The sequence below is a fragment of the Gadus macrocephalus genome, chromosome 14, assembly GCF_031168955.1.
Source record: "Gadus macrocephalus chromosome 14, ASM3116895v1".
Lineage (NCBI taxonomy): Eukaryota > Metazoa > Chordata > Actinopteri > Gadiformes > Gadidae > Gadus > Gadus macrocephalus.
Window position 1 is genome coordinate 9,121,721 of NC_082395.1, and position 12,097 is coordinate 9,133,817.

General features: G+C 41.4%; 1 protein-coding gene across 6 annotated transcripts in view; it reads left to right on the forward strand.

The window, feature by feature from the left end:
* sbf2 (SET binding factor 2) overlaps window positions 1-12,097 on the forward strand; it is a 97,650-nt gene that overhangs the window by 24,816 nt on the left and 60,737 nt on the right. For all 6 annotated transcript variants that reach the window (XM_060071543.1, XM_060071546.1, XM_060071542.1 and 3 more), the window contains exons 3-8: window positions 651-788; window positions 3,586-3,714; window positions 5,265-5,375; window positions 6,021-6,126; window positions 10,071-10,203; window positions 11,010-11,118. In XM_060071543.1, coding sequence (XP_059927526.1) covers window positions 651-788; window positions 3,586-3,714; window positions 5,265-5,375; window positions 6,021-6,126; window positions 10,071-10,203; window positions 11,010-11,118 — 726 coding nt within the window. The remainder of the gene's footprint in view (window positions 1-650; window positions 789-3,585; window positions 3,715-5,264; window positions 5,376-6,020; window positions 6,127-10,070; window positions 10,204-11,009; window positions 11,119-12,097) is intronic.

Below are 12,097 nucleotides of genomic sequence, written 5' to 3' on the forward strand. Positions count from 1 at the left end.
TAATATATTTGAATATACAGTACTACAGGATTTAGAAGCCATCCAGATCGCAGCCATCTTCAGCTATTATGACAATTTGGGATTCAACTGCATGATGACCATCACTTGACCTAAAATGGACTTTTGATCCCTTTCAATTATTACTGGCACAAAGTCTTTCTGGTCTCTCTCTCTTTTTATTGATCCAGCTGTGTATTTGATTATCATTGTCTTTCGGGCCCATGAAAAATACAGTACTTTTCCATTGCTCTTGTAATGGCAAGTCTTTTGCTTGTGCACAGACATGATAGTTGGCTCTATTCATCAGACACTATGGAATGGTCTTATGCTTGATGAGTTCAAGGAAAACAATTATGTGGTATTTCCCATTGTGATGGCCGGACGCAGTAGCTAGACCACTGAAACAGGACATCCTGTCAACATGCCTCATCGTGTCATCAGTAGTATGCTAGCTCACATATTAGTTTTTAACTCTAACTGGTGGAATACCCTATAGGGATTTGTTTATCCCTGTTTAAAAATGCCTTTGTTCACAACGTTGAGTTGACCTGCCTGCGACCTCCCTTCAGCCTCTAACTGCGTGTGTGCTTGTGTTGGATTTTGTCTTTCACACATTTCTGATGCAATGTATATTGTGTTTTTTTTTGCAGTTCTGCCAGCCAGGAGGTTGGAGGCTATCCAGGGAGAGGAGAGCACCCACGTTCTTCACAGTTGTGCTGACTGATATCGAATCTGACAGACACTACTGCTCCTGTCTCACTTTCTTTGAGGCTGAAGTAAATCTACAGGTAAAAAGCAAGCACATTCGTATAGGCCTTCATCCATTGCATTACGCTTCAATAGGCCATTTACCATTGTTAAAAGATCTACAACTAACGACTTAGATTGGGGAAAACTTTGTAACGCTATAAATGTATCTAACGTTTACACACGGGCGCAGATACCAAAAATAGCTACTAACCCTTATTGAAGAAACTGTGATTTAACATTTGGCTGAGAAAAATACTCTGGATGTGTGTGTATGAGCCATAGAACTTTAACTGATGGATTGTACACCGTAGCACGATGCTTACAATCTCTCTGTAAAGGGAGGTGGTGGCAGATCGTGCAGACATTAATCGGTCACACAATCTAAAATCGTTATAACGCACACCCCCACAATCTTGAATATGAAATGTGCTTTGCACTATGGCGTTACACTATTAGTTTCCGGGAAGCATAATCCTCTCTCAGATGTGAAACATCTAAATAAACTGATGCCCAGAACGGGCCCCAGACATCAGCTCACCATGTGGCGTTAAACTATAAGTGTCCAAGAATTATAACCCTCTCTCAGACACCACCATCAACATCAACCACTGCCAAGACAGAGCTTGAAACATCCACACACACTTTGGCTTTATACTGTAAGTGTCCAAGAAGTCTAACCCTCTCTCCGACGAAAACATCAACACCAACCACTGCCCAGGAAGTGTGCCTTTTTCGTGACGTCAAAGAGTATACTTAAATGGATTACAACTTCATAATAAAGAACGCCACCTCTGTACGGAGCAGGGTACAATGTTCAGAAACTGGTAAGAAGAGACTGGCAAAAACAATGGCGTAGTTTACAACGTTGAGGTCATATTTCCGATTTTGCGTTCAATGCCCCTTTGAAGAGCCAGGGAGCCCACTGTTTCAGATGGAATTCGAACACTGTGATAAAGAAGAGTTTTAGGAAAGAGGGGGTGTGTGTTATCCCTATGTTTACGACCCGTGCCGACTTTGTGATACTCTTAATACCGTCGTTGTGTAACGTTACGTTATAATATGCAATGTTGTATATGAAATCAGCCACCCACCGTAGCATTTTATTATAGGAGTCCGGGAAGCCTGACCCTCACTCGGACACAAACATTAAATAAAGCGCTGCTCAGTCGGACCTACACCATCCACACACACCATAGGATTTTACCCATTTTTTCTCTAAATTGGGGACTTATTTCAGTAACAGTGGTTAAATGGCATAGATTACTATGTTCAAGGTCATATAAGACAAATTACCATGTTTTAAACCAAAATCATTTGGTTTTTGGGTTCAATCATTTTGACCGGTTACCTTGTCATTATGGTTCACCAAATGCTAGCGGCTCAATTTTCATTGTCAAATTCATAAAGATTCTGTGACCCTTGCGTAGTGTCTGTTAAATTGTGCTCCTTTTGGAACAACGGGACTAGTTGAACAACACCAATTGTATTTTCTGTTTGTTCTTTGTGTTATGGTTATTTTTGTTGTGGTCATTTTTGTTAGTGATTTTTGTTGTGGTTCTACATTTTGTTTTGTTTCAGTTAATTTGGTCTCTTGGGGTATATGGGTATATTATATTTTGGATTACACATGCCACAAGACATTGAATGGTTTTGATGGAATGGTAGGAGTCAACAATAAACTTGACCATTTTGTGAAAATGTTTATCACTTCAATTCAGTTCTTGTGTGTATCACTCAAATTAAGAGACCATTCCACTGTTTGCCCCCACGCGGGGATCTTTCCATAGCTGAAAAAAACGAAATGTCAAATGGTTAACATAAACAACTGACCAATTGCTAACTTTTATTCTTCTCTCTGGCCACTTTTGTTGCTTCATTGCAGATTGAAAGTTACTCAGGAATCTGGTCATTTTGCCACTGAAACTTGAATTTGTTTGTTATATTCCCCTGGGGGAATGGAGGGAAAGTTCATTGTATTGTAAATCCTATTATATTGAGGCTGATTTGACTTTATTTAAAACATTGCCTGATCCTCTTTGCACTACAAAGTAATGTAATAAAACAAAGTAAAAGTAAAAACAGAAGGATCTCTCAAAAAGGACACATGGGTCGAAGGGGGTTGGTTAGAATGTTTAACACAATAATGCAATGATCGAACCAAATACCCTTTATGTGACACGATGCTCTCTCTAAACAAAGGCCTTACCCCCTATACTGGTGTGTATTGAAGAGCTAAATCTAGCCCTCTCCCTTACTGGTATCTGTGTAAAAATAAATAGAATAAGCACCCAAAATCATCCAGTGATTCAGCACGTAGTTCCAACTTTAATGAGAAAACGTGAGGAGGCTGATTAAGTTGGCTCTCTCTCCTCTAAAACAAACAATGTCCTAATCTACCAAAGCGGATTCCAGAGAGCTCAGACGTGTGGTAGAGGAATGTATTTTCTCTCATAATTCAACAAAATCCTAAGAATAATGGTGAAGGTGGAGTCCCGTCTGAATGGGGATATTCTGATCCTGTGCAATTTGGTTCCGTGACGTTGCGAAGCCCCCATGGCATATTTTCATTGCCTGAAGAAATATACTGATTGTGATAAGGGCTTCTGCGAGTAATGAGCCCTAGGGGGTAGGTATCTTTGGTGTGCCAGACAAGGCTTGTGGATCCACAGCAGAGGCAATTTGAACCAGACTGAGACAGTAGGCATGTATGCCAGGAATGTGTATAATGAATGGACTGTTGGTTAAGGTATTAATGTTGAAACGTGGGCTACTTTCCATGACACTGTGTTACCATCCCTACAATCAAAGCTTTTTTTGATTTTGATTTTTGCACAGGGGTCAAAGGCAATCGATGGGGATGGGGATGAAGACGAAGAGGAAGATGGCATGGTTCAGCCGGCTCAAGTATTTGCACCAAAAAGTCTCATCCTTGTCTCCAGGCTGGATTTTCCAGAAATATTCCGGGTAAGAGGACCCCACCTCATTAAAGGTTGATTAAAACATAGTTTCCCCCCCCCTCTGTCGTTCCAATGCAATACATCACATTGTTGGCATATCTCTTCAATCGTCTGGCAAATGTTTCCTCTTGTGTTACTTATTTTGTCTAATGCGAATGTTTGAGATTATCCCTGACTAGATGTTACAGTTATGCCAGAAATGGCTGAGCATAGTTGGTGTGTTTGTGCTAGCTGCATCTGTAGCGCATCAAGGATTCTTGTATATGACACGATTCAGAATCAGGTCACATATTTAACTACTTAAACATGGAAATGTTGGACAAATTTCCCCCTATTATAAAAAGAAAGCAAACTATTTGATATTATAAACTATGTAGGTTTTTTTATGGAGTTTATTTTTTTTATTATTGTTATATAAGTACATTGTTTGAAGAAATGGCCTGTATTCTGCCCAATAATGTCGTTTGATGGACGAATTGGAGTCATGTGTCATGTTTTTGTTGAGGTATTACACATCCAACCATTGGACACATTGCAGAAAGAAGTAGAAGCCTGATAGTTAATATTCCTTATATGGAAATTCAAGGGGACTATTTTCAACAGTTATATGTACCCATCGTTAAAAGTACAGTGACGAACAGTAAGCACTTGACAATAATTAGGTGAGTGCTGCAAGCAGCACTCCACTATTGTTCATAAGTTTTATTCTTTCTTTCTTTCTTTCTTTCTTTCTTTCTTTCTTTCTTTCTTTCTTTCTTTCTTTCTTTCTTTCTTTCTTTCTTTCTTTCTTTCTTTCTTTCTTTCTTTCTTTCTTATTCTCTACAAACTTTGGGACCTAGCTCCTTCCTCAATTTTTCAACTAGAGACTCCATTCAAATTTTTAAATGTTCAGAATAGACTTTTCAGACTTTTCAGATTCTTACAATGTTTTATACTATTTAAGATATTCTACTTTTAAAATACTATCTTTTTTTTAACACGGGAGTCAATGGTAGGACGGCGGAGCCGGTCCTCTGGTACTTCAACTGTTTAAGACGTAACTAAATCAATTCAATTTTGTCTTCGTTCAAACCATTTTATCATTTAAACTTTAATCAGAATCACAGTTTTAGTTTCATACCGGCTTCGTTGTCAGTTGGTCTCATTGATTAACGTTGACGCTGGAGAATGAGGACGTTCGGCAGTGTTGCCAGATTGGGATGCTTTTCCGGCCAGATTGGCCTACTTTTGGAGGACGTTCAGGCAGTGGTGCCAGATTGGGCTGTTTTTCCCGCACTATTGGGCTTCTTTTAATCACACACCGGCTCGCTATTCTCTTAAAGACACACACACACACACACACACACACACACACACACACACACACACACACACACACACACACACACACACACACACACACACACACACACACACACAGTGCAAATACATGATATACCTTGGTGAAGACCAGATGGGTAAAACAATGAGACCCCAAGTTGGTTGTGGGAGTTTTTCATGAGGTTAATATTGTGGTTCGTCAATAAAATGTATTGTATGTTTGTCGTCCCCTCCCAGGGCTGTCTGGGTCTGATCTACACGGTGTACATCGACAGCCTGAGTTTCCCCTTGGAGGGTCTGGTGGCCAACCTGTTTATCTTCCAGGTTCCAGTGGCTGGTGGATCCCAGGTAAGCAACACTTGGACTATACTCAAGGCGATGGTTCAACTCTCATTTCAAAGGTGGAATTGGGAAAGATGCTACTGGAAGTCCCATCTTTTAAAAAAATAACTTATTTTTATATAATATATACAATGAAGGTAAGTTTTTATGTTCGTACTGTTGTTCTCAAGATACTCAAGTTTTGGTTTTATTCAGGGAGTTTATTTCAAGGCTGCCAATTTGAAATGCGCCACCTTTACAGTTCAAGAGGCTGGGCTGTGTTGTAAGTTTAACTACATTACAGCATGTTTCTGCTAGGCCCTAATTACAAAACAATTGCAGGCCTTATTCATTGAGGTTGCACTGATTGGCCTAAATGTGTAATATCAATAGAGGTTGTGACCTTAATGACTGATATTAACACCTCGTTTTCTAGGCGTTTTTCTGTTCTATTTCATTAAATATATATTTCCGACGCATGTTGACTTGTTTGAATGAGAAAACAACCACATGGTTGTCGTCATGGTTGCGAGTAATTAATATTCTGTTATATCAGTACTGGCCTTCTGTAGTTCAGGAATATCGTATTGGGTTGTGAATTATGCCTCCTACTAGCTTTGCTGTATTTCCCTGTCTAAACCCTGCTTCCGGCGTTGTGTGTTGGTCAAACAGAAGCTGTTTTCCCTGGGAGCTGGGGATCGGCAGCTCATCCAGACCCCTCTGAATGACAGCCTGCCTGTTACCAGCAAGAGTGTGGCCCTGCTCTTCCAGCAGCTAGGTGGGTCCAACAGTCAGGGCTCACCGGACGCCAGGGACATGTCCACAGGGGAGACCTGGGCTGGCACATACGCCCCCAGCTGAATAACAAACTGTTTCAATTGGTCAGCCCATCACATTTGGCTGCTTACCAGCCATTATCTAGGTTTGAGACAGTATCTTGGACAAACCAAAACACAGGAAAGCACAGATATTTGTCATTTGTCCGATTATCAATAACAGCCATTTCTTTAAATTATCATTTTTGAATCTCGATCGTTTTTACGCACTCCTCTGCAAATGTCCAGTGTTGGGCCATGCCTCTCCTGAGGCACCCCACCCCTCCTCGAAGAGTCTAGACCCGATGCTGTCGGACACACACTCAAAAAGTATTAACCAGTCATTCACAATATGTTCACGTGCTTGTTACCGATCAATTTCTCAGGGAAGGACATCCAAACCAAACTACTTTACCAAGCTACTGCATCATGCTACTAATATTATTACTACTACAACTGCTACTGCTAATACTACGACCGCAGTAATGAATGAAATTTGGTGGACTTTGTTCCAAACCGTCTTGCAATACCACGAGTGCATAGACTCCTGCCATGGTTGACCCCCATAATTCCCTTAAGGCGGCGACACAACGGGCCGAGACTTGAGTGGTCGGTGACATGAGTCTCTTTGGTGTGTACGGTGAAATCGGCCACGTCTGCTTTCTTTTCAGTCGATTCAACATGTGTAATCGGCCATTAGAGTCGTTCAGTCTTTCATCCGATAAACAGTGAAAGAGAAGACGATGTCGACACACTCTCAACGCATTGTTTGGCAAGAAATGTCACTACTGTCAAATGCCGATTTATGAGTACATTACCTTTTGAACTAGGCGGCATGTTTCCAACATCTATGACGCTAATGTGGTGACTTAGCAGTGATGATGCTACATGAGGCAATTATGATTTATATGATTTTTATTGATCGTTCTGAATAATCACAGTTGAAACCCAGCAAATTATCCTCTTTTACACACAGTCAGACTGTCTTATATCTTGCCCCATTGAAAAGGCACTGCACTATGTTCGGACATGAAATGAGTACGTAGTTCATCCCTGATCTCTTTGGCCCTTGCTGTTACCCACTTAGTGCGTCTAACTTTTCTCCTTATTTTTCGCTTGCGACTTTCTTCTTCCAAAAGAAAAAGCGCGAGAGCTGACAAGGCCAGTATCTTCGTATCAACATCATCCATTGTTTGACAGCAGTGCCTGGTGATGACCGCGTGCTCTCGTTTTGGTCTAGAGAGAGGACCTGGTATTTCGTTTTTGTTTTTTTGGACCACAATACAGATTAGCGCCGCCTGTTGTTTTGGAGACATTACATCTAGCGCCAACACAACGTACGGCAGCAGCTGTAATCGTGTAGGTGTGTACTTCCCATTTCGGTTGATCGAGTCGGCCAGATTAATAGCCCGACTTCATTTACCGACGCGAATCGGGCAGTCGGCCTGGTATGTCGCCACCTTTACAGTGAGAATCACTTAAGAAATACCTGTATCTATCCATGATGAAGTCAAACAATACAAAAATAATAAATATAAATATAATAATAACAACTCTCAATAATAACAACTCTCAAAGTGTTGTATTACCGTAGTACATAAGCTTACTGACTAGTGACGGTGGTAAAGTTCAAGAGGCTTCTCAAAATGCCACATGGTATTTATCATGCCTTTTACTCCAATCCTGCTTTGCAGTCTGTCGTAATGTTTACCTCTTTTGTTTGCCTTGCTCTCAAAGGCTAGATTCTGAGTATTTTTCACGTTGATTCAATATTGTTCCACTTTATATAGTATTTTCAACCCAAATTTATTTTCAATGTCAAAACAAAAATCAATAGTCAAACACCAATATGCTTACCTCATAGCGTTCAGTGGAATCCGATCTCATTTATCACTTGCTATTTCTTAGATTTTCGCTGGTCGGTCCTACTTCACCAACTTATATGCTGTCCAGGGATCATGTGGATGTCTAGAGCGTCAGTTGTCCTCCCCTTCACCCTGCTGAAGGGACACAGACCAAACCCTGGTCTGTGTCAGTCCTCGCAAGCCTGTTTTTCGTCCAACTCGTTTGACAAATATCTAGGAGTAGACCACAAATCATAGTCCAAAACTTGTGTGTCTGAAATATGGACTCTTATATGCGTCATCGCCCCTGGTGGACTAGTTCACCTCTCTGGATGTTACATTAGGTTTGCGTAGGAAATAATGGATGTTGTTTTGTTTATTAAATCTTTCAAGGAATTGCTTTTGCTTTCTAGCCATATTTCACAATGGCATTCAGCCGCAAGAGAAGACCCATTTGCGTGGGCCTCCTCGTTACCTCCCTGATCTTACAAAGCGTGTTAGTCTGAAAGTGTCATGAGTTTCTCGTTTGGGGAGCATAAATGTACAATATGTCCAGACTCGTGGATCAAGCTGAACTTTCGTTGACAATGTCAAGGTGTGTTGGGGAGCCCTTTTAAATGCTTTGTTTGGCATTTGAGTGGGGGGGGGGTATTGTGTATACTCAATATACAATGCTAAGACAAAAGCACTATTTATTAATCCACGGGCTGGACTAATATTGTCCATTGCACCAGGTCCTGTTTTCACAAAGCTGTTTAGTGCTCAGCATTGTCAGTATTTCACCTGACATACCATCAGCTCTTATTCATCTTCCTGGCCATTTACACAGTGATTATCCATCAGGAAGCCTTCCTCTTCACGTCAATGTGCTCAGGCCCCCCCGAATTCATGCTCTGCCCATATAAGGTGTGTGTGTGTGTGTGTGTGTGTGTGTGTGTGTACGCGCACGAGTGTGTGTGTGTGCGGAGATGAAGGCTGGCAGAGGGACACGTGTGGGGTCCACGTAGTCCTCGTCAGCGTCACCGTAGAGGAATGTGTGTTACATGCCGCACAGCGCAGGAAACGCAGCCCCCGGGGGGACGAAGGAAGGGGCCGTCAATAGGCTAGGCTGTTTGGTGTTTTCTGCTTTGGTCTCTTCTTGTGTTGTCTGGAACTGTTACCGTCTTTCTTTCCCTTTTTTTTATTTGTATTTCCAAGCTAGGAAATTCCGGGCTGTTTCCATACGGATAAGTAAACACTTGAGGTTCAAAAAAAGCGGTGAGCTTTGATGCCATGGTGTAAAAGCACACGGGAACATATGTGCAATATTTAGACAGTATATCCTACAATGTCGCATTGTCTCTTAGCTTGGGCACCTGACGTTCAAGGTGTTAGCATAACCGTAGTGTGTATGTATAATTGAGCTATGATTTAACACAGTTTGGTTCATCTACTGTTTATCATCCTTTTTTAATAATTTTTTCATTCTGTTCAGGCGATCTTCGGTTTCCTGTTTACAGTTGTTGCGACAAAAAAATCTTGAGCCAGACGGGCAGAAATGCAGTCCCAGTGAGGAATACGTCTGCCAGTGTTCCTCCTTTTATCAATCCAGTGTTTGTGATAAATAGCTCTGTCAGGTCCTTGATAGGAAACAATAACAGGAACTCTCATAGTAGAGTTTATCCGGACTGTCACATTGGTATTTAGCATACTATTAATTATACAATATAGAAGTCCCTAATATCCTGTTGTTTGGTGACGTTGTGTCTCCCGACGCAGCTTCATGAAGTCCTATTCATGTACCGGTAGTTACAATTTCATGGCAAGGAGAAACCTTGGCAAAGGTTTGCTAAGGGGTAGATGGACCTATAGCATGTTTTATGTTCGGTTAATCTAAATGTATAAAGGTGTGGTTTTGTGGATAATGCAAGGGGCACGTTTGGACCTTTGGACACAGCTACCAATACAGCTTACATATTAACTCACCAAAATTTTTTTTTTTCATGAATTGTGATCGCCTTTTTCCCTAGACCGATCAAATTCCCATGCGGAACCTGACCCTCCTTTCACTTTCGGTTCTGCAGGGATCCAGAACGTCCTGAGCCTGTTTTGTGCGGTCCTGACGGAACACAAGGTGCTGTTCCACTCCACCAGCTACCAGCGGCTGGGGGAGGCCAGCCGGGCGCTGGAGGCCCTCATGTTCCCTCTCAAATACAGGTATGGTGTTCCATTGTCCTTGAATGTCCATTGGCCCCATTATTGGTACAATGAATAGGTGTCAAATGCCCTTTGTACCGAATCTGTTGATTTTAGATGATTAATTCCCCCCTTAATGTCGTACTAGTTCTGAAGTGGAAATGTACAGTTGTCCCTTACTGAGGTACACCTTTACACTGTCACATGGTCACAAGTCCCTATCCCGTCCACAAACACTGTACTTACCGACATACATTGATTCCTAAAGACAAAAGTTCTTTATTGCCATTGTTTACATTCACATCATGCTAAATGCTATTTGGCAAGGTCAGCACACAAAAGTCACTTTGAAAAATTATATTGGTAACAAATGTTTAAGCGAGAGGCAGACCTGTGTTCTCCTTTAATACTGCCCATGCCTTCCTTTGTTTAGACCCTCCTAGCAGTTCCCTGGTGATGAGTTGAGATTCATTCCAGCTTATCTGAGGTTAAGGCACAAAGCACACAGAGCGTTGTTTTGGTTCTTACGTGTAGTCCATATTTTGTTAACGGATCATGGCACAAAGTGCATGAATGTAACGGGGGCTGTACTCACTTCGCATAGGACTCAAGTCAATCTTGGTTGTTGAAATTTAAAAACATTGTTTGTGTCTGTTGCAACGTGCCATGGCATGCTCATCTCCAATTGGTTGGTTGAGCAAATGTTAATGTGAGCATTTAAAAAGTCATGTGGATTACATATTCTTTGTTGTTAGATGAGTTTGTTCTTTATTCCATGATTAATGAATGGTGTACTGTTATATTCTCTTTCCATTCATCCAAACTAGTTACCCCTACATTCCCATCTTACCTTCGCGGCTACTGGAGGTGTTGAGCTCCCCTACCCCCTTTATTATTGGAGTGCACTCCATGTTCCAGACAGAGATTCAGGACCTGGTGAGTGGAACCTTATTGCCTGATGGAACATTGTAGCTTTTTTATGGGATCAACATCATTTACATTGCACTAGTGTCGTAGGATCTGTAGGGTTACTGAATATAATCTGAAGTAGGTTTAACAAATTGCACTGTACATTATTTGATTATTTTCATATTTTGTATGATTTCATTTTATGGCCTAGGGCAATATGAACCAACAGCCTGTTACACATTCTCTTATATCCAACATTACCTAACATGATGTACCCAAACAAGATAAATCACGTTTGCGGTTTGCACTGTGCGACTCAAACATTAAGATCAAAACACTATTCCAAGTAAGAAGCTCCTGAGTTGTTGTATCAAAAGTGATAACACCCCTTTGGAGTTTCCATGACAGGTTGAGTCAGGAGTTGGAAGGCTTGAACGGCTTTTACGGTAAATGCCGTGATGTTGCCAAACAGATCAATCCCAGTGTTTGTAATAACGCTGTTTAAAAGAACGGCGTTAGGCAACGCCGTTATTTTTTCAGTAACCGGGTAATCTAACTAATTACTATTTCCGTAGTTACAACGCCGTTACCGTTACTGTACGTTAATTGCGGTGCGTTACTATGAATTGATTGAATACACTGCGTAATCCGAACGCACCCCTGGCTCCAAACACAAACTGCTAGTGAGGAGACCAGGTGGGTTAACAACGAGATAAGCAATTCTGAATGGCTAAGGCAGAGTCATGTTTCATGGTAGCCAATCTGAGCCAGTGTTGTTACACACAAGCCAAGATGCGTGCGCCACACACACACACACACGCACACACCAAACAGATTCGATGAAGCAGCAGAAATGGCGAGTCCAGAGCAATCCGATGAAAAGTTGGCAGTTTCTGTAGTATTCGGTAGATGTTACACAGCCTTTGCAATTAAGCAAATTAAAATTCAGTTGGAAGTATATCAGGGCCTTGAATGGGCAGTTCAACCATTTAACACATTAAGGCCA